The sequence below is a fragment of the Xiphophorus maculatus genome, chromosome 1 (genome assembly GCF_002775205.1).
Source record: "Xiphophorus maculatus strain JP 163 A chromosome 1, X_maculatus-5.0-male, whole genome shotgun sequence".
Lineage (NCBI taxonomy): Eukaryota > Metazoa > Chordata > Actinopteri > Cyprinodontiformes > Poeciliidae > Xiphophorus > Xiphophorus maculatus.
Window position 1 is genome coordinate 5406363 of NC_036443.1, and position 23258 is coordinate 5429620.

At 40.2% G+C, this 23258-nt stretch overlaps 2 protein-coding genes across 3 annotated transcripts; both read left to right on the top strand.

Moving 5' to 3' along the window:
• Nucleotides 1-1161: 1161 nt before the first annotated feature.
• Nucleotides 1162-14335, top strand: ikbkg (inhibitor of nuclear factor kappa B kinase subunit gamma). 2 transcript variants are annotated; one of them, XM_014470921.2, is made up of 15 exons: nucleotides 1162-1513; nucleotides 3580-3720; nucleotides 4549-4814; nucleotides 6497-6571; nucleotides 6900-7085; nucleotides 7452-7510; nucleotides 7808-7855; nucleotides 8287-8389; nucleotides 9619-9734; nucleotides 9810-9962; nucleotides 10057-10129; nucleotides 10205-10339; nucleotides 10834-10970; nucleotides 11753-11829; nucleotides 12462-14335. In XM_014470921.2, exons 2-15 carry the CDS (start codon nucleotides 3582-3584, stop codon nucleotides 12644-12646), a joined length of 1752 nt encoding a protein of 583 aa, XP_014326407.1. In that variant the 5' UTR covers nucleotides 1162-1513; nucleotides 3580-3581; the 3' UTR covers nucleotides 12647-14335. The 2 variants fall into 2 exon arrangements, with proteins under 2 accessions (XP_014326407.1, XP_023194220.1); XM_023338452.1 differs by lacking the exon at nucleotides 7808-7855.
• A 502-nt stretch (nucleotides 14336-14837) lies between these two features.
• LOC102233767 (selenide, water dikinase 1-like) lies at nucleotides 14838-22859 on the top strand. The gene is made up of 8 exons (XM_005804833.2): nucleotides 14838-15216; nucleotides 15657-15760; nucleotides 18536-18643; nucleotides 18793-18947; nucleotides 19531-19621; nucleotides 20718-20817; nucleotides 20965-21177; nucleotides 22027-22859. Exons 1-8 carry the CDS (start codon nucleotides 14868-14870, stop codon nucleotides 22266-22268), a joined length of 1362 nt encoding a protein of 453 aa, XP_005804890.3. The 5' UTR covers nucleotides 14838-14867; the 3' UTR covers nucleotides 22269-22859.
• The last annotated feature ends 399 nt before the right edge of the window (nucleotides 22860-23258 follow it).

Here is a 23258-nt window from a genome sequence, read left to right on the forward strand (position 1 = left end):
TTGGAAATTCCTCACCAACCCTGATCTCAACATCCATTATGTCAAAGTGAAGTCATGAGTTATTTGAGTGAAGGTTCAATACAAGTCCAAAGTCTTTCATGACGTTCCCAAGCTGAATCCAAGGTAATTTAATTTGTGACACATGTCTGACCTGATTCCAAGTCTCATGACTCCAGTCCACGTCTTTGTGATTTGCACTTTAGAATATACATCTTGGCATTTTGCAGCGGCATGTTCACAAAAGAGGTTTTTTTTTGTTGTTATTCATAAGACTCATTCAATGTGACAAACCTTCAGAGGTTTGCAAAGCTGGTTCATTTCTGAAGCGATTACTCCCTGCATAACACTCAGAAGCCTTTCTGAATTTAGGAGTTAACGCTGACAAGGAGCCTTTAACTTTCCAAGCTCAAACGGAGACCTGTGACTTCAGTGTGGCAACTTGGAAATTCCACCTTCAAGAACAAATACCACAAACCACAAGCACCACCCTCAACCAGCTGCATCCAGAGCACGGTTATGGTAGCTGTGACATCCTTTCCAGATTCAAGTTCTGGATTGTTGCAAAAAAAAATAAAAATAAAAATTTAAGTTGTGCCTCTAAAGTCAAACAAATTAAGTGGGAAGAGGAATGCATTTTTCAGCATTACGTTTTCTTTGCTGCTTTCACATCACAAGAATTTAAATTTCCCAAGAACTACAGTCTAGTTTTCAGGATAAAGAGGACAGATTTGACTTCAACTATTTCTGAAACCAGAGTTTAGTGTTTCAGTTTCAGTTGCACGAGAATCATAATCACTTTATTTTCATTTTCATCACTCAATTTTTTTAAGCTTTCACTTCTAATGACTAATGAGCCAATATACTCCTAAAAACTTACAAATTGTAGTGCTACTTTTTTTTTCCCAGTTTACTGAAGGCACAAACAAACGTGTAAAACCACACACAAGCTTGTTTGGTCTGACAAGCTTGTCAGACATTTGGTCTGTGGTCTGATATATATGTTTATATATATATGCATATCATTTTTTGACACGAATTCTTGTTATATTTACTAATACCTTCTGTCGCCTCTCTGGAAACTCTCAGAATGCTCTGTGGGTGACGTGTGACCTCAGTGTATTTGGATCTATAAACATCCTCCATGACTCAGAGCTAGTTGTACTTGACAGTCAACGCGCAGGGTAAAATACCCACACGGTCTCCAGCTAACAACACTCCGAATCGGCAGATTTCTTCAGTCAACCTTCAAACGCACTCGGGATAAGTTACAAAACAGGACAAAATGCCTCTCCGGAGATACTTAGGTCGTTGATTTAGGCCGGCGTTTATATTGGCTTAAAATAACTTCTTAATTTGCCCTGCCGACAGTTTGCTACATTAGCTTACCAAGCTAATTAGCTAGGTCTTAGCTGTCTGCTATTAGCCAGCTGTCTAAATAAACTGTGAAGGGCAGTTCCTTAGCGACAGCTTAGCCGTTTCTTTCCTGGCTTCAAAACTAAAAGAGAAGAAGAAGGTAAGATGTGGTTTGTGACTATAAATGCTCCAGGTTTCGTGTAAAAGTCTTTTGCGTTTTGACGGTAACGTTTAACGTTAGCCTAATATAACTGTCAAACGTTTTGTTTATGTCCCCCGAGCGATACCGTGTACGCTTAGGTGTGTTTTTATTTTTCATAATGCACAGTTTTATTTATTTGAACAATTTTCCCACGTTGTTTCGTCGCATTAGAGTCGATTTCAGCCCAACAGTGGCACCTTGAATGATGAGGTCATGTTTCTTTTTTTTTTTTTTTTTCCGCTCCTGCTCACCTGTAAGCAGGTTAAACTGCTCACGCGGAAGGGAGGTTTGGCATTTTTCCAAAGATCCTAACAATCTGAACCAGAGGCTCCCTGGGTAGTTTTTCTCCCACTTCAGGAGAAATCTGTCAGATTTCAAATGAAAGTGAAAGTAAGACTCGGCCACCTTCATCTGCAGAAAACGTGCTCAGCCCCACAAACCTATGAATAATGAATTGAATAGTTGTTGAGTGAGAGAATATATATTTTCCCTCAAAGGCTATATTAGTCGTTTTTGTTTTTTTAAATCTCCCTCCCCCACCCCGTTACAATTCATCTTAATCATTCACAATATTCAAGACCCTACTGGGAGCAAAAATCGATTTGTATAAAACCAGAAATATTCATACAGCTGGAGTTTCTTCAAACTTGGATTCGTTTCATGTGATCGGCCAAAACAAAACTGCACAGTGGAACGAAAACGGTACATGGGTTTGAAGTCTTTCACATGCAAATCTGAAAAGTGTGGCATGAGGTTGTATTCAACCAGGTTTCTACCCGGCTTTGCTTTTTTTGTTGTTGTACGTTTATGGTAAATTTAAAAAAAAAAATCAGTCCGATTAAATAGGATGCTTCTGTGAACATAAATCTTCCATTGTTGCTGCGGATTCTCCAATACGTGTACACTGGGATGTTCTACCTCGCATCCTTTGATCTACAGCAGCGTTATCGTCAATTTATCCATCGTTTTGACGATAAATTCCTACCGTGATCAATTTCTTATCATGATAAGAATTTTGATTTATTGTTGGCGCGATAAATTTCAGTTACTGATGATAAATTAAAAGAAAAAAAATTCAACTGTATGTATGATCAGAAATGTTATTTTCGCTGTTTTCTCTGCCGTTTGTTTCCTGAGAGCATCAATAAATATCAGTAGTTTTACAAACATGATTATTAAATGCAGCGTCTTGCAGTCACAGCCAAACAGCTGCCTATAAAATGAGTAATTAATAGTTTTCTTTTCTTTTCATCAGAATCTTTACCACAATAGTACCACAAAATACTGCAATAAAATTCTAAGTCCATATCGCCCACCCTTTTCCCCAGCCCTTGTCTTACATGTTTTAGATGTTTCACCACTTCAGGACAACTGATTGGGTGATTGCATAATCTCCTTAGTTTGCCTCAAATTGCTACAGAAACCTGTTAATCACCCATTCATTTAAGCCAGGTATGCAGCAGCATCTCTTCTGATTAGAGCAGCTTCTCCTCCTATTTACAAGTGGCTCTTGGAACTGATCCAGGTTATGATTCAGTGGCTCGTATCCCAGGGATGTTTTATTTATTTTTTTATAATTTCGTTCGAAGGCAACCGTTTGGTGCCTTTTATAATGTTGTGAAAAATGGATTTTATATGAGGGCATCTGAGTAAAAGGAGGGTAAATACCTGCTCAAAAAAAAAAAAAAATCATATTTGTGTTTGTTAAAAAAATGTGAAGGCCTTTTTCTTCCACTTTACAATTTTGCACTACCTTATTATTGGTGTATCGCAATGAGGTTTGTGGTCACGCAAAATGTGAAAAAGGTTTCAGGAGTGTACTCCTTGTAGTTGTCGGACGGTATACAGTACGTGTTTCTCTAAATCATACATACACAGAGACTGGACTGAAAGTGAGTGAAAGGACTTGTAAGCAAATGAATCGAGGCGTTTGCACTTTGCCTTACCTGCATTTCTTCCACTGTAGTAATACTTTCCTAAGTTGTGGATATTTATCAGCCTCTCTTTTTCCTGTGCCTCTGTAGAAATGGTGCAGCCACAGCCGGACGGCCCCATGCAGTGGGACATGTCTGGAGAGGACAGCGGAGGGACACTCAGGGTCCCACCAGAGCTCGCTGGCAATGAAGTGGTGACCAGACTGTTGGGCGACAACCAGCAGCTCCGAGGTATTGACTTACAAAACATAAAAATGGTGTGTATAAAAATAAATAAAATAAAAAAAGATGAAAAAAAGCAGTTTTCTGGATCCAAGATATTTCCACAATTTGTCATGTCAGCTTCATCTTATTCTCTTGTTCCCATCCATTCTTGTAGTTTATGCTGCAACAGTTTTTTTTTTTTTTTTTTTTTTTGGATGTTGCCATTTTTTACTGTGGAATGCAAAGGAACAGCTGAGGAAGAGCAGTCAACAGTTGCCAAAAATTATAGGCAGGAAAAGTGTGAAATCTTGTCATTCAACTTAATTAAAATTCAAAATGCTGTATTTATCCCAAAAGGGAAATTAAAAGTTGCCGTAACTCCTGTTATCCAACTATCCTTCAGTTGTTGTGGATGGCGGTTCTGTGGTTGGGGACGAACGATGGTAGCAGTTTGTGTTGCAACGAATCTAAAGCAGCCTCTGACAGACAACTGGTGCTGTATAACAGCCTCATGACATGCTAACAGCTCAATTTCCACACAAGCAAAGATGATGTTCCACAGCAACATCATCAGTTGTTAGCAAGCTCTGCTAATCCAGCTCATTTGTTTTTGCTGCTCCTCTTTAAATTTCTGGCTGCACGGTGAGAAAGTTAGAAAAGTTTGTAATTTGTTAAATGCAAGACGCAGCTAAAAATAAACAACCCAGTGAACTGAACCGGAACTGCGACATGCTTATTACGGTTCCATATGAAACTCTTGTATTTATTAATAGTGGTAGAGTCAAAGTTGGCTTTTCTAATTGTTTGTGCTGGAAGAAGACATAGACTGAAAGCTGGTACGCGTCTGTCGTCCAGAGGCTCTGCGGAGGAGCAACCAGGCCCTGCGTCAGCGCTGCGAAGAGATGGAGGGATGGCAGCGGCGGACCAGGGAGGAACGGGAATTCCTCAGCTGTCGTTTCCAGGAGGCCCGGGCGCTGGTGGAGAGGCTGGCGCAGGAGAACCACTCTTTGCAGAGCATGGTGAACGGACCAGGCTCATCGTCCAACCGCAGCTACAGCTCGGCCCAAATGGAGGCGTCACCGGGGCTTCCTGCCCGGAACGGCCCGCTGGATGAACCAAAGGTGGGTGTGCTCACTAAATGTGTCATTCATGTTCGAGATCATGGTGTCATGTGCAGTTAAAACAAGTTTGTGTCCTTATAACACCTGACAGTGCTAAAAGGTCACAGAATACACCTTCAGTGTTCCAATCTAATTTTATTCAAAAGCGCTGAGCCACACTGTGAAACAATACAAAACTTGTTTCAACTGCACATGATAGTGATCTTTAATATGAATGAAATGATTTAGGGACAATTAAGGTGACGACCATCTTGTCTCTTTCATTTCAAGAACTATAAGCAGCAGCGATTTCTTTAAGAAATAACCTTCAATTTTTCACATAAAATACAAAAGCACGTCCTCTCTTTGCTCGTCAGAGTGAAAGCAGGTATTCAGCCCAAACCCACAGGTGATGAACACAGTTCTCAAAGGAATCTCATTTGGGTCACTAGAAGGCGAAGTCCTCTTGTGTTGGACTTCGCCTTGTTTAGAGAGTGACTCTCCAAACGACAGTGGCTGATTTTCAGACCTCTGCGGGGGAAGATAAGATCAGTTTCACGTATAATTATGGGCAGATCCCCCAATATTAATGAAGTCCTGGCCAATCGGTTCCTGCTGCGTTCCTCTTTGCAGTACTGTAAGGTCTTCTGTATTGAGCCGCTGCCTTTTTACACAAATCACTGTAACTATCGCATGGAATCATCTCTCTTTGTTAAAGAGCAAACTTTAATAGTTAACATTTGAACATTTGTGGAATAATCATCAATCGTACCGGTTATGTTTTGTCTTCTTCTGGCTGCGGTTCTTATTTTTCCCAATCCAGCGGTTCTAAAACAGAACGTCACAGGAACTCGGCTGCAAAACTAGATTTTCCTGTGAGTTCTGTCATGAATTCCTCATTTTGTGAAAACAAAAATGTTTTATTTTAGTATGTTAATTTGCTTAAAGAAGGCTGAAAAGTAATTGTACATAGTTTTTAATATTTTTTTGTTTTATCACTAAACATAATAATAAAGCAATTACATTTATATCACTAGGTCTGTCACAATATCAAATTTTGCAAGACAATGATTTGTTCTAAAAATTACTGCAATAAACAAAAAAAATTAGATTCTATTTTCATGTAATATAATAATAATGGTACAATAATGAAGAAAAAAACAATAAATCAAAATAAAATAAAAACCACAAACAGCTGAAACAATAATTAACAATGGGTTATTGAATTTCTGCAAACAAAATTGCTCTTTAAAAAATATTAACCATCAGAATGGAAATTATTGTGATTATTTTAATTTATTGTACAATTAATTGATTGCTTCTATAAATATCAGTTACAGCAAACCAATAGACACAAGAGCTCTATTTATTTTACATTATATTTAGAATTCAGTTTGAAGAATTTAGTATGTAGGTGTGCTGTACTGGTGCAGAGTTATCAAATAAATGTGTAATTCAGTGCAGTTCCGTCCGTATAAAAAAGAAAGAAAGAAAGAAAGAAATGTTCAGCACTGTATTTCTGTATCGGATCGGTCTCGGCTGATACTGAACCTCGGATATCGATATCGGTATGAAAAAAGTGAATCGGCGCATCCCTAAACTCAATCTAGAATTTTCGATACATATGCTGTGGAATTATGAGTCTGAAGAAACAGAATTCTAGTTTTTTGAACAAAGTGGTGTTTTTATGTTTTGTCTTTCAGACTCTAGACCAATGGGAGAGGAAAAGAGTTGAAGAAACGGAGCAGCAGACACAAACCACACCACTCCGCAGCCTGGTAGAGTGTTTCTTTTGTTTGTTCCATTTCACCTCACGCATCTCTTGTTAAAAATGTTCACATCGTTTTAAGGGAAAATCATCAAATAAAAACCTATAAATCAGTTATAATAACTCTTTGTCTTCAAACACTTGCCCTACTTTTTTGGCATTGGTTCCTGAGTTGACACTAAGCTGCCAGCCAAGGGTGCACTGATTGCAGTTTTGGGACCAATCACAGATCTTTAAAAAGACTGATATGCCAATTACAATTTTGGCAAATAAATTTTTTTTTCTGTCTGAAACATCACTAAATATTGTGGCAAAGTCACCTGCTTCTGTCTCTCCAGCCTGCAGAGGGTGCAAATGAGTTCCTGCAACTGCTGAAGAGCCACAAAGAAAAAACAGAGGAAGAGATGAGAGAGATGAGAAGGAAAAATGAAGAGTTAAAGAGGGAACGGGACGAGGGAAAAGAAGTGTTAGAGCGACAGCATCGATGCATTGAACACCTGCGGGCTAAACTGTTCCATACACAGGTAGCACGCTATGCTAACTTCACTTCCTGTCCGCTAACATACAAGTAGACATGAGGTCTGTATGTATGAATTTCAGAAACATTCAGAACCATAGAAAATAAAATATTTCTTATAAGTGGGTGATATGGACTTAGAATTTTATCATGATATGTTGAGATGTCATTGTGACAACGATGAAAATGATGATTTAGAGTAAACTGTTAATTATTTTTCAGGCAACTGTATGGGAGTAACATCATATTCATAGCACCACAAACAATGTTTTTGAAAAATATTCCCAGCTGGTTTAGTCTTTAGTTATCTTTTTAGGATTTTTTTGTTGTTGTTATGTTTTGTGGCCTGAAGGATTGTGTTAATGTTTTGCAGATGAGCAGTAATGAGGAAGCTGTTCAGCTTCGCTCAGAGGCTCAGCACACCTCTGACTGGTAAAACTCAGTCACACACACACACACACACACACACACACACACACACACACACACACACACACACACACACACACACACACACACACACACAGGTAGAAGATTATTTAAGCTAACAGTGCTAAACTAACTTTAAGCCAAAACCTTAACTTGGTTCTACTAAATGAACTCGCGCTGTACCCTCTCATAACTGCAGCTTATTCTACTCTTCTAATGAAAGTTCTGTCCTTCCTCCTGCTTAACAAAACCTCTTCCTCTTCCTTATCTTCTTTGGCCTTATTTGGTTCCTTTTGCCAGCTCTAGTCTGGCTAAACTCACAGAGCAGCTTCAGGCCACACAGGGCAGGTGAGCCTACAGCTCTGTGTGGCTTTTTGTTCCCTCTCTGCATGTGTCACTGCTTGCCTGTCTGTCTCCAAAATCTGAACTCAATTTGTTTCCTGTGGGTTTTACAAGTAGATTAGACGTGTTGCACTGTATTATTCATCTACTTGGGTTTATTTTTTATGCCATTCCAACACACCACAAAGGAATTTTACCATGGTAAAAAATATCATTTACTTCTTATTTATTTTCTGCATCTTTTAATTCAAAGATATTTTATTTTGAATTATTTTCTCAACAAAAAAATGCATTGATTTCAGGAAAATGAGTGTTAATGGAATAACTAATCAGCAACTTTACTCGTGTTTGTAACTTCATTGCTCAAGAATGACTGATTTATATCAAAAGTTGTGCCTATAATAATGCATTTACCATAATTCTAATGTCTGCTGTAGGTATCGGGAGCTGGAGGAGAAACTAGATTACCTGCAGAAGAGCTCAGCTCAGCGGGACAGAACAGAAGCTTTGCTCAAACAAAAGGACAAGGATTGTGCCCAGGTCTGCTAGAAGGCTTTGCTAATCTTTTAGTATAACCTTAGATTTAGATTAGTTCATTTAATCTGAAGACTGCCAACTACAGCAGTTGGCAATCTTACAATACCCATGTTATATGTATACAAATCTCTGGAACTGCTGGGGATGGAAGAGCAGCTCCACCCGTCTCATCATTCTGCTCTGTGTTGTAAAGAGTGTCCCTCATTTCCTGGAGACAATAAAGTCTCCTAGGTTCATGTAAACCCACAACATGACCACTTCAAAATTATCACTACCAATGTTGTCTGAGGCGTCCTCTGTGTCCAGTGACCTTCACTCAGTGTTTACCTGGCTGTCAGAGGCAACAGCAACTGTTTCTAACACTGTTTCTTCACTAATGACTAGGGGTTCACCGATAAATCGGCCCCAAATTTCTTAAATTTTGGGAGATAAGCCAATACTTACTTGTGAATCTTATCTCCGCAAAGGTCTGAAAATCATCCCTTGTTCCCTTTTGAGCCGCAGTATGAGAGGGCTGACTGGCCCACCAAGTGAGAATGAACAAATTGGCCTTAAATACATCTAAGTTTATTCCAGACCTTCAAAAGAACAAAAGAATCAGATGGAAAGAAGTCAATTCAGAATCAGCAAAATAGATAACATAAATTAACAAATCTTCAAGACATCTCCTCCGCCTGTTATTCATCAGTTCCTGATCTGAAAAGTCGATAGCTGCATGTCTTAAATTTTGTTTTGGCAGGACTATTTAAGCTTGTTTATTCTGTGTAGTTTTCTTTTTGTCATGGGACTTTACTGTTACGCAAAACGTAGAATTATGTGCAGACATCTTCATTGCGTTATTTGAGTCAAGACGGTTGCAGCTACCGGTAATTAGCCGCCAATAGCCGCTTAAGCTACCTTGTTCCGTAAGTGCAAGTCTATTGGCAGTTGCCTGGATGATGTTCGTCTTAAGCATTGACTCGCTACTGTTGTCAACCCATATAATTTATTTGCAATTTACTTTCGTACTTTTCTGTTGTGATACAGGTCTTAAATTTCATCCATACTGCTCTTAAAAAGCCTTGCATTTGAGTTAACGAAACCTGCAGAAACCCTCTAATCACTTCTTAGTCAAATTATTTCCACAACTACATGTTTGTTTACCAAATTACATCCAAATCGCTCAATTACTTCTTGCCCTTATCTGTGAGTGCATATTTACAGCTTATTTTCTTCTATTTGTGTTCCACCAGTTGGCCAAGGACTGTGAGGCTCTGAAAGCTCAGGCGACGTCGCTGTTAGGCGAACTGAACGAGAGGCAGATCCTCCTGCAAAAGAGCGACGATGAGCGCAAAATGTTGGAGGAGAAGTGAGTCGTCTCGTCGCACCGGCGAGGTCGTATCCGGTCCGTTTGTCACGAGCCGTTTGTTGTTTCTGCGGTTAGGCTGGTCAGCAAGGTGAAGGCCCTGCAGGCGGCGGAGCGGGAGCTGGAGCAGCAGAGGAAGCAGCATCATGTGGCCAATGACAAGCTGCTGCTGCAGGTGCAGAGCCTGGAGAGCGCGCTGAAGTCGGAGAGGCACGTGGTGACAGAGGAGAAGTGGGTTCAGCACACCGTTCTGCTTGATGAAAATACTTGAATGTTTAGAAAGACAAAGTGTGTTTTAAAATCCCTTTTGTTCTGCGCTTGTCAGGAAAAAGCTGTCACAGTTGCAGCACGCCTACACGTGTCTGTTCAGAGACTATGATTCCAAACTGAAGAGTGAGGTAAAAAACACACTCGGACTCCTGTACCCTCACTAGCTCTGCTGTTCTAACGTCGGGTTCTGCATATCGCTGCAGGGAGGAGACCTTAGCAGTAAGCTAGAGGAGGCAGAGCGGGCACTGGCCATCAAGCAGGACCTGATTGATAAACTCAAGGAGGAGGTGGAGCAGCAGAAAGGCTCGCTGGAAACCGTCCCTGTCCTCACAGCACAGGTAAAGTCCAAACTGCCGCTCATGTCTTCGTAGTTTGGATTTCTGGCAATATCTGCTAATTTTAATCACGGCTCTCTCTGCTACACTTCCGACATTTCAGCAGTTGGTCAGTTGCTCTACTATAGGAAACATAACATTGGATTTGTTTTACGTAAATGTTTGTATTTGGAAATATATTCTTCAACATTTGTAACAAGCCACAACAACAGCTGTAGGATTGTCAGAAAAGATGTAGAGAGAGATGCTTTTCAGAGGCCGCCTTTAAAAAACAAAATCATCAAGCCACATGAAATGACAAGGAAGTGGAGTTTCTCTAAATGAAAAGATCAAAGTTCAAAGGTTGTTTCATGCTATACCAGTTAGGAAAGAACATGTTCAATTTAAAACAAGTTCTGATAACGCTTTTACCATCTTAAAAACGTAAACAGAATTTAAATTTTATTTTTTGTAAAGTATAAACACATCACCTTGTTCCCTGTTTGCGCTTGTGCCAGGCTGAGATCTACAAGGCAGATTTCCTGGCAGAGCGAGAAGCGAGAGAGAAGCTGAACCAGAAGAAAGAGGAGCTGCAGGAACAGTTCACTCAGGCTCTGGCTGAGATCGAACGGTTGAAGCACGAGCTCACAGCACGGTAGCCACACATTCATCAGGCTCCATGTTAATATTAATGTGTACTGTATATTTGCACATGCTTCTCGTGTGTGTGTGTGTTTTAAAGGAAATCTGTGGTGGTCACAACTCAGAGCTTAGCTGCTTATCAAATGCTCCTTCAGCTGCTTCAGCTTAAGTGCAGATGTCGTCAAACAAGGCGAGGTTTTTGGTACCGTCTGAGGCTGAAACCTCACATGGAAAATCACCTTTGTCTGGATCTGCACAGCTCTGACAATAAACGTAATCCGAGATGAAATCATTTCTACCTCAATAGTTTAGAATCTCAGTTTAAAAAGGTTTTGACAGAGTCAAACTTAGATTTCTGTCTGTGTGGGAATTAAAACTAAGTGGGTCTGCACTGTAAATGAAGAATCTTCAATTTAATTCAGTTTTGATTCAAAATACTTTAATAATCCCAAAGGGAAATAAAATACTGTAACTTGTACTGTAAATGTTTACCCAGTCACTGTAAGTATTGACAGCTGTTGTTAGGAACAGTCTCCATAGGTTGCTGACTGAAGACACTCAGTTGAAGATTGCTCAAGGTTGTCAATTATGATCTTCTGTTCATGATGGACAGCATCATTTGTTTTTCATCTTCAGTTGTAATAAATATGTATGAGTCCTATGGGTTCTTATACTTCTTTACCTGGGGATCAACAAACGTGTCCATATTTGTAGTTACCTAGTGTGCAGCAAAAATAAATTGGATCTTTTTTTAAATTATTTGTTTAAGGGTCTAACTAGTCACCTCTGTTTCAGTGCACGTTTGGAACAAATGAAGCTGAAACACATGGATGATTTTCCTGCACGGCAAACTCACATTCCCCCTCAGCAAGGTACAATACATCCAACACACACACATACACAGAATCCTACAGCTTTAAACAGCCTGGCCAGAGGGAATCCAGAGAATTTAGACATTAAGAAATGCAGAATTTTCTGAATGGGTTGTTCTAACTGAATGCTTCTCAGTTAACATTTTGTGGGTAGTTTTCAACTTTTTGGACTATTTGAAGTGCAACAACTTTTGAAACAGTGTTACTGAACTTTCTGGGGGAAGGCTATATGCAGCAATTTCACCTTTTTTAAGACAATTTTGTGGCAAAACAATGTTCATCTTAAACTGCCAGTTTTTGAAAAAGGTGCCGCAAAATCAGTGATTTTAGGCTGCAACAATGTAAAAAACATCCCCAGCATCCTGGAGGGACTGACTCCGGTGCCACATGCTGCCTCTGAGTTAACTCTGAAAATCTTGATGTGTGCCAGTAGGTTGTAGTTAGCGGGGATCCTGTCCAGTCTGGAATTTTATTTTAGCATTTCCAGATCTGCAAAAGTGTGAAAAAGGAGCTTGGAAAAAATTATTTTTCTGACATTCTTAAATGAATCTTAGTCTTGCACATTAGGCGTATATCAAAGAATGTTTGTCCTGTAGTAATCTGTGTTACGATGTTCTCCTCTTCTGCTGCAGTTGTTGGGTTTCCTGGTGCTGGCTTCAACACCGTGCCACCGAACCGGAACCACGTTTTGGCACCGGTCATCGATCCTGCTGCAGCAGGAGCTGCAGATCTGCCTGATTTATGCTGTCCAAAGTGCAACTACCTGGCTCCAGATATGGACACACTGCAGATACATGTCATGGACTGTATACAGTAATGCAACGGGCAAGCGCAGTTCAATGCATCACAATGCCAACACACACACACTTAGTATATTTACTGGTCATCCAGAAAGTATTCACATCCCTTCATTTTTAAAAAAATGTTGTATGTTGCAGACCAACTCTAAAACCCACCTAGGTAAGGTTTTGTTTGTTCTATAGCTAGACAACATGTTTTCAGACATATTTTCTAATTTTTTTTTTGATTGACAAATAATAGCAACATAAGTATTCACACCCCTTCCTATGGCAGTCAAAACTCAGTGTCTTGATTATTGGTAATTTTTTTTCCCCCCCTGTGCTAAGATCAGAAGATTGAACATGATTTGGAATGGAACTCATTTGGCTGCAGAAATCAAGCAATAAACTCAGAGGAATTATCTGTAGACCTTTGGAACTGAATTGTGTCAAAGCAAAAAACATTTGAGAAAGGATACAAAGCATTTTCAGGATCATCGCCAATCTTAAAGAACACTTCCCTCTGTTATTTGGAAATTGTCGACATTTTACCCCCAAAATTTACCCCAAAGCCAAGTTTAGAGAGACATGCCCAAGACAACTGGAGGCTAGAACTGCTGCCAAAAGGGCTTCAACAAAATATCAAACAATGGCTGTGAAAACTTATTTTTCTGTTAATTTAGAAAAATTGACAAATATCTGTAAAAACTATTTTGTGTAGATTTTTTTTTAAAGAGAGAACTGTACTCAGGCTGGTTTCAGTCTGCTAAGGTAAGAAATGTGGGGGGAAAAGAAGGAATGTGAATACTTTCAGAATCCATTGTACTTTCTTTGTCCAGCTCTGGGGGAAACATATTTGGTTATTGCACCTTATTTACTTTCTGTCATGCAAGGACAAATACAAAGACCTAAGCCTGTTTTGGATCCTGAAGTAAAAACCCTAATATATTAGAATAAGGAGAAAGTATGTGGAGGCAAATAAAAGGTCATATGATAAATTAGAAGACTTTTATTGTATTTCCTCTCCTGCTTCTGGGTTCCGTTTCTTTTGGCACCTTTCAGTCTTTCCTCATGTTTTTTCTTTTTCTACCAACACCTGGCCTTTTGTTTCCTTTTACCCCTCCCTGTCCATTCCCTGACACCACTTGCTGTTTTAAAATAAATAAATAAATAAATTTTATTACATAATTCAACTTTCCCTTTTCCACCATTTTGTCTCTTGTGCAAATGAACAGTAAACATGTTATGAAGTACATGTGTATACTTTGACACCGTCATCCAACATATCAGTATTCATTTGACCCAATACTAAAAATGTGACAATTTTTTTAACAATAGAAAATGCATGTGGATTTACCTGAAGAGCTTTAAAGAATAACGAATATTCAAATGTTTTGGTTGTAAAGGTAGCTTTTTGCATCAACTCAAAACATGTATTGTTATGTAGTAGAGATGGATTTACTCTTGTTGGAAAGAAAAGTAGCCATTCTCTGTTCTGTGCCTGTGTTTTGACTGCCGCTGCTTTTATCTCTGATGCTAAACCTGACCCTTAACCCGTCATAACTCTTGCTGTGCCCCTTATCCTGTCTTATCCTTTATCTTTTGACGCCTGCTATTTATCAGTATGAATGTAAGCACATTAAACTTTTTATTTCGTATTGTGAGGATATTCTTTGTAATTGTAATTTGTTGCAAGGATTCACGAAATAAATCATTTATTCAATTGCCTCTGTGTATTAGTGGCAGTTTAATGAGCCACTCGGGAGAAACCATTAACGATGATTCTAAGGGGTCGTCGAAGTCTGTTTTGCGTTTCCATTCAAAAATACTTTAAAAGTACCAAAGGGAGATTAAATAATTGGGAATGTTTCCCACATTACATACCCAGCAATAAAATGTTTATTTTAAATGCAACGAATTGGAGAAAAGGATGTTGGATTGATGGTACAGCCTAACCGTCCTGTTCTGCGACACGCGCTTCGATTTTTTTCCGGCTCAACCTGGAGACAGAAATCCCTGTTGAATTTCAAAATAAAAGGCCCTCTGACTTGTATATTGCCAACTCTACCTTTATTATAAAATTTGGCTATGATATAAGATAACGCGCAAATGTAGTTTACCATACTTTAAAGTTTCAAATACAACTGTGCATTTTCTAACTTTTGTTTTTAAAGTCTACGGTCTGTCAGGAAGTTAAACGGACTTTATTTTGGTAACGCGGGTCTCCTAGTCACACAACGGGTACTAGACACTCACCCCATGTTGCGTCTTTGCATATCGGGCCGAGCTGTCCGCCTTGCTTCGTGCTTTAAGACCACTCTGCGGGCAGGCATGTCGGGCTCACCTACCCCACCTCCCTCAGCTGAGGCTTCGGGTTCCGGGGGGTGTTTCCCTCCTGGATACAAACCATTTAAACCCGAGGACCACGGCTTGGAACGCGGGTTCCGTCTTACGTCTTACTCTGAGTTGAAGGGATGAGGATGCAAGGTCCCGCAGGAGGTTCTGCTCAAACTCCTCGCGGGACTGGAGACGGACCGAGGCGATGGACCGGGCAAGGCTGGAGACCAGGGTTCTGAGTTCGGCCAACAGTTGCCTGGACCCCGGCTTGGTAAGAAACTCCAGCACCATTCCTTGTGCTCCGAGCTGCCGAAACCCGGTAGCTAACCTAGATTAGCTAACGAACAGTTGCTAATACTATTAGCTTTGAGGACTCGTATGACAGATGATGTGGACCATTCACAGTAGAGAAAGTTTTACAAATCATATAACCTTATTGTAATGCAAACATAAAATAAGCGCGTGTAAACCAGAACAATAGTTCCCCGAGCTGTTAAATTACTGCACAAGGTAAATGATTCAGCAGAAACATGTAATGCTTCAAGTACGAAGTCCACCAATACTCATTCCAAGGAGTTACAATATATGCACAGTTACTCCTGAAATATGACCAATGAATGTTGCTGCTGTATAGTAACTCTAAGCAACAGCTTCACTTTAACTAATTACAGCTGCTTTTCACACTAGCATGTCTCTTTGTATTTATTCCAGGTATTGGGATGGACAGTTGTGTGACTCCATTGAGGCATGGAGGTCTCTCTCTGGTCCAGACCACTGATTTCTTCTACCCTCTGGTAGAAGATCCATATATGATGGTAAGTTTTTGCTGTGGATTTTTTTCCACACAGCAGAAGTTATTAAAAACTCTTACAAGTTTAGTATAAAAACATATCTAAAACTAGATTTGGCCCATATTAGTTCATCAGTCAAATGTGGCTTCAGACAGACAACAGATTATTGAACACACTGACTTGACATGGGTAGGTATCCACATAAAAGTAACAATTGAGAAAGTTTAGTATGTTGGCTCACTGCCAAAGAGGGCAGAGAACAGTGGCTATTTCTTTGGATCAAACTGGGGAGGGTTGGAAAGATAACAGATAAATGATTTAATTAATATTCAGCACGCTGAACAGAGAACTAACAATGTTAACGTCACACATCAAACATGTTTAACTTTTTCTTCACAGTGACTGCCAACTGTGGAGCCCAATAACTACATTAGAACAATGAATTTAAAAGGCTGCACCTAAATTCTGAAAGATTCACCTGGCGTGACCTGAACGCACCGTCACACAACTTCCTCCTGGTCCGCACAGACCTGACCTGCTTGTTCCTTGTCAAATTTCCCACGTTTTTGATGTTCTGTATGAATTTTCCTTCTGTTTAAATAATCGGAAGGAATTATTTATAATTATAATTATTAGGACTATTGTCCTTCTATTCAACAAGTGAAATGTGTTTTTAACACAATATGCGAGTAGCCATGTCTGAAAGTGAAAAGTTTGAGTTGCTTAAGAATCAGACAGAAAAAAATTCTTCCGGAAATCAGAAACGAAAATGAGATTGAAAAATACGACAAGATTATTCAGATACTAAAAAAGCACTCAGAAGCTGGATATGAAATGCGCTTCCAGTGTTTGCTGTGGGTTGAAGCTGCAGTAGTAGCTGTACAACGGGTCACTCTGAAAGGTTTCTAGACTTTTATAGAAACTCACAGGATGATCAGTGAAACCCTCCAAGAATCCTTTCTGCTCTGTGACTTGATTTCTGATCGTAGTGACTCCGACTTATAAATGATTGATGTGACTAAGTGTTAATGACTAACCGTGTCAGCTTAACTATCACCAAGGGTTTTAATGGTGATTGTGTGCAGTTTGAAGTTTAACTACGCCCGTCGTTGCATTAAAAAACACGCTAGCCAACTGAACGTTATCATGTTTGAGAGGGGAAGATGAGCAGAACTAAAGAAAATTCACGTTGTGGATCAAATGTCCAGAATTACTAGAGAGCGGAAAGCTTTGGCTGCAAGCTTAGCCGGTTTTCTTTTTCATTTGGCTCCAAAACTGCATTTTTAATTCCTCTACAGATGGATGTATTGGTAGGTGGATGAAACACACACACACTGTGGCAGCGGCTCGGTCATGAGTTCGGTCATACGTTACCACATCCCCCCTCAGAGCCTCATGAAGCAGCAGGGTGGTGAAAATTCTTGCCTAATGAAAACATGTAAGAGGTTTTTAAGCAGTTTGCATTAACTGACACTAAATGAAGCATCCAGCCATTGTTCTGCAAGGTTACGCTTTACAAAAAGAGATCAAACTTTAAACTAAATCTACATTCACCGTTTACAGCTCAGCTTCTGTACCAACCAGCCCTTTTAAATGGGTTTCCACTCTTTTTTCTTTTTTTTTTGTAATGCATTCACTTTTTATTTTCTGATTTCTTTTTAAGAATGATGATCTATAAGATATAAGAGGAGCATTTAAAATTTCTAGTAGCCCTGACATGAGTATCAGCATGCCTAGTTAAACCTAGAAATAAAGGACCTTTTCAAAAATGTTCTAATTTGTTGAATATGAATGTATCAAACCTTGACATTTCTAGAACTTTGACCCTTTAAAGACCGTATGCCTAAACAACTCCAGTTTTTATTGAAAAAATGTTCCCAAAATTTAATTCACTAACTTTTTAACGCAGGTTTCTTTATGCAAAATGTAGTCTGTTTCACATTTATTTCAGGAGGAATTGTTGCAGAAGACGGTAGAAAGTTGTGATGTTTTGCCACGAGACTATGACAGCTTTTTAGGGCCATTGTAAATTTAATTTTAAAAAAAGTATTAGAAGATTTCCACTAGAAAACTAAGACATTTTGTGAGTAATCTCTGGAACGCTCTAGAAAAAACAAGGACATTTCTGAGTTTGGAATGTTGAAAATCTAGAAAAAAACAAAGAAATGTAGATATCTCTGAAATCTTCTTGGGGGGGGGGAACAATCAAGTTTTTTCCAAGACACTTCTGTGTTTCTAAAATTCTAAAATGTTTATCAAATTCTGAAATTAGTCTCAAAATTGAAGTGTTTTGTTTTATTTTTATGGCAGAAATTAGCTTTTTTTTCTGCAGTGGCTCTAATGTGCCGTGGAAACGAGAGCTCATGCAGCGGACAAACATGAATTCCAAATTGACATCTGGTAGGTCCAAAATGTTCTAATGAAATGAAAGATACTATGAGGTGAAGAAAAAATGTAACTCATCTCACAATATCCACTTATCACAGTGGAAATCCTCTAAAAATGGATCTGTCATGTTGAGTCAATGCTGTCTCACAGAAAGGGGGACAGCATTGTCCCCCTTTCTGGAGAAAGGGGGACAATATTTGGAATATTTGGTCCTCTGTTTTAGTGAATATTTGGAGAATATTTGGTCCTCTGTTTTAGTGATTCTGGAAAAAAACTAATTTGCGGGGGGGGATATTTTTATTAACTAAATTCAGGTTCTGATCCTGTAACACTAGTTTGATCCTTCAGTTCAACGCCACATTTTTGTGACGGTCCTGATGTCGCTCATTTGTTGACCTCGCCGTGTCCCAGGGAAGGATAGCGTGTGCGAACGTCCTCAGTGACCTCTACGCCATGGGCATCACGGAGTGCGACAACATGCTGATGCTGCTGAGCCTCAGTCAGAAGATGAATGAAAAGGTAGCGACATATTCTATTTGTTTTGTAACTAATGAGCGCCAATGCCAGTAGATCGCAAGTGGCAGCGTAACTGATCCACCACAGCATCTGTAGCTGCGTTGTGTTCCCTTCACCGCTGATCTTTAGGTTTTTTGTTCGTCTGCCCGCAGGATCGAGAGCGAGTGACACCGCTGATGATCAAAGGTTTCCGGGACGCAGCGGAGGAGGGAGGGACGTCGGTGACGGGGGGCCAGACGGTGATCAACCCCTGGATCATCGTTGGGGGTGTAGCGTCAGTCGTCTGCCAGCCCAATGAGTTCATCATGTGAGTCGGATCTGAGCTGAAGACGTCCCAAGATGCAACACGTTCGCATTTCCACCTTCATCTTCCTTTTAAAATGGAAACATTCCGTGTCCAGCACCCCCTCCATCTTCACTCTTTTACTTTCTTTTCCCCTTTCTGTGTCTTTCATTCCTTCTGTCTGTTTGTTCTTCTCCCCCCTTTCCCGTAACACGTCAGAGACTGAATCTCATTATTGATTCCTGATTGGGAAGATGGATTGTTTGAAAAAAAGAGATTAAAATGCAGTTATATAACACCAACACTTGCTGCAAGATTTATTGAAATTCAAAAATATTTATAGAAAACTGTTGGATTTGTAAAAAAAAAAATCAAAATGAATTTCATAAATTATAAAGTAATTCACTGCAGGTTTCTCTGAGTTTGTGTGTTGGCAGGATTATTATTATTATTTTTTACCAAACATTTCTGGCAGCATCATTCTCTGGCCCTCTTGGGTTAGAAGAATCTTGTTTCCTTTTGGCACAAAGAACTATGAACACAGTTGAGTTTTTAATAAAAAAGAAAAAAAAGTAAATACGCTTGACGTTTTGTTTTTCTGTCCCAGGCCTGACGGCGCGGTACCAGGTGACGTCCTGGTTCTGACCAAACCTCTGGGGACCCGAGTGGCTGTAAACGCCCACCAGTGGCTCGATCAGGTCCTCCACTCACTTTAATATTGCTATATTTTTATTCATTCATTCTATCAACTTTGGGAGATTCATCTGAAACCAATCTCGCCCAGTGACCTTATCCACATCCACAAAGATCTGAAAATCCGCCGGTGTCCCTGTTCATTCTGCCATGAGAGACGGCTGACTGACAGACCCACCCACCGGGTCATGTCTGTGGGCGTGGCTAACAGCAGTAACTGTGCCAGCTGCGTTTCCATTTGCCATATAATTGCACAAATTGGAATTAATAAAAATAAATTATCTTAGTGGAAACATGGCAATTCCAAAGTAGTTCACGTTTTTTGATTAAAAACGTTTGCTCTTGGGGTGCTGTGGTGGCGCAGGGGTTAAACACAACCCACATAAAGACGCCATCACAGGTTCGATTCCCAGCCTGGTGATCTTTGCCGCATGTATTCCCTCTCTCACATTACCCACTTTCCTGTCCTAGCACTTTCAAATAAAGGCCACTAGAGCCAAAAAAAACCATTTATCAATATTAATGTATGTCGTAAAACTGCAATGGAAATGCTTTTTTTCCACATCACACGAGTCACATGATCAACAACCGGCTGTTACTACTGGTGGAAACGACGTGAAGGACAACAGGAAGTGGTTGGAGGATGATGAGGCAGATGTTTTTTTTTAATGACTTATCGCATGAACAAACCTTTTCATGTATGATTTTTAATCTCATTTCTTATTTAGTGGAAACAGTGCTATTGTGAAATTGTGTTTTTTCGACATCAGCGGCATATTGACAGTTTTGCGCAGTGGAAACAGAGCTAAAGCTACCTACTGGGCGACTTTTCAGACAAAAATATGAATATCGGAGAAAATCAGAATCGGCAGGTCAGACTTTTTAAACACTGCTGATCGATCAGAAAACTGCAATCAGTGCACCCCTAGTCTTTTACGTTATTCAGTCCTGGGGTTTCTGCAGTCAGAATGACAGATCCTCTGAAACGGACCCTGGTTCTGAGAAAAGGCTCCAGTCAGAACCCAACTGAAAATTAAAACCGTCTGTAGATCAGAAGTTTTCAATTCCTAAGCCTGCCTGTTTTTTTTTCTACTTCATCAGCCTGAAAAGTGGAACAGGATCAAACTTGTTATCACCAAAGAGGAGGTCAAAGAGGCTTATTATGAAGCCATGTTCTCCATGGCAACGCTAAACCGAACAGGTACAACTCCTCGAAAACTCCGTGATTTTTATTTTTGATTTTACCTAACTGTATAAATTCATGTCTACCTGGGATTCAGATCCACATTAGTTGTCAGTTGCCAATGTGTAACCACGTAACTAACCTGTTCTTTCCTTTCTCCTGCAGCGGCGAGTCTAATGCACAAGTACCAGGCTCACGCCGCCACGGATGTGACCGGTTTCGGTTTGCTGGGTCACGCCAACAACCTGGCAGAGCAGCAGAAAAACGAGGTGGCCTTCGTTATCCACAATCTGCCCATCATAGCCAAGATGAGTGCCATCAGTAAGGCCTGTGGGAACCTGTTCAACCTGCTGCAGGGCAGATCGGCAGAGACCTCCGGTAAGAGGATGACCTGCAGGGCTGCTAGACTGAGAAAGTAGACCTGTGTCAATATTTCTCTGCTTTTCACATTCTCACTTTTGAAGCTCATTAGTAATTTCTGAATGAGAAGCTAGCCCTGCTCCACCTTGCAGCTTGGCTGAATGAGAGATATTAAGGTGAAACTTAAGAAGTGTGTATATTTCTAAATAGAACCGCATACAGTGTATTTTTCATCATGCTCTGTATGGACCGTTTCTCTTTCTCTGGTGTTGCTCTGCCATCTTTGTTTCTGTATCAGCTGGCTCTGCTAAGGGTTGACCAGCGTCAGCCTCTTCTGGATGGAGGCCAAACTACAACACTAAAAGAAGGTCTAGGTGGGGGCGCGCTGTAGTGGCGCAGAGGGTTAGCACGCCCCACGTTCGGAGGCCTTAGTCCTCGACGCAGACGTCGCGGGTTCGACTCCCGGTCCCGGCGACATCTGCCGCATGTCTTCCTCGCCCTCTTTCCTGTCTGCCTACTGTCGCAAAAAATATGAGCCACTAGTGCCGCAAAAACTCTTCAGAGAAAAAAAAAGAAGGTCTAAGTGGATGTTATTAGTAAATTGATTGGAACTAATTTTAATCTAATAAATTATTGATCTACAATTAGCTGTAGGTCGATTGTTTGTGTCCCTGTTTCAGACTTTTATTTTTTTTTAACTTTTAACATAAAATGGGATTACGTTTAGATAAGCAGAGAAAGTTTAAAGAATAAATAAAACTTGAACTTTCAAGCTCACCTTAGAATGAAAAGTCTGAATGCTTGTAAAAACAATAGAAATCTATGAGGAGTGAATCCAGACGTTAACCCCCAGCCTCTCCCAAACAGGTGGGCTGCTGGTGTGTTTACCCAGAGAGCAGGCGGCCAAGTTCTGTTCAGAGATGAAGAGCCTCAACTCGGCTCAGGGCGCCTCAAACGGAGCCTGGATCATCGGCATCGTGGAAAAAGGCGACCGGCGGGCGCGCATCATCGACAAGCCACGCATCATCGAGGTGCCGGCCCGAGGAAGCCAGGCGGCCAATCAAGATAACAGCACCGCCAACCCCGACCCGAGCAGCAATTTGGCTTAGACAGCGCTGCTGCAATCTCTGACACTACCCTGGAGTGCGTGTGTGTGTGTGTGTGTGTGTGTGTGTGTGGGCGTGTTTGTGTTTATATGAAATTGTTCATCTAACTGGTGAAAGGTTATGAACCAAAACGGCCCTGATCTGTTGGAACGAGACGACTTCTACCTTTGACATGATCAACTCTGGGTTCTTTCTAACCCCATTCCTTTGCTTTCTAGCAGAACACCTCTTGTTTCCATTATGTCTTAATCTGTTTTATTTAATTTTGGGAATGTATTCGGATGGGATGTTGTTAAACGAGCGATGTGGAAAATCGACAGACTAATCCTGGCACCTGGTTCTGTCCGCTGTGCTCACTGGAAGGCTTGAGCAGCTTCCTCAGAACAGCTGGGTAGAGTCCAGGATGGCCGTCCATCAGAGTCCTTTCCTCTCTTCCCGTTTTATGAAGCTCTGCATATTAAACCCGAAGCACAGGGCCAGGCAGAGCGGATGTTACTGTTGGATTAGAGGAGGGACTGAATCTGCTGGAGGTTTAAAGCTGTTTGTCTGTGGATTTATCTGCATTTCATACTCAATAAAACCACCAAAACTCTGTTTAGCTGTTTTTGTTGAAAAGATCGACAAATTTAAAAGTAAAACTGAAGTTAAAACACTGTTCTGGAAAGTAAGTATATTCCATGTCTGGATAGATTTGAAAATGATCAAAATATGCAGCAATGATTGTTTTTGCAGACCTTATACTCTGAAAAGTATAAATATTTTATCCATCCATAAAACATACTTTTTGTCATCCTTAAAACATGTTTTTTTGTTTTTTTTTTGCTGGTATATTTATAGCCTTAGCTTGGCAGAAGATTCTGCAGCGAACTGAAGTTTTGCATTTACATTTTCAAAATAGACCAGGAATGAACAGGAAATTGTGGAAAAGTGGTGAATATTGATGTGAGGGCTCTGTCACGTAGCTGTACTTTGAGCAGAAGCATAAAAACATTC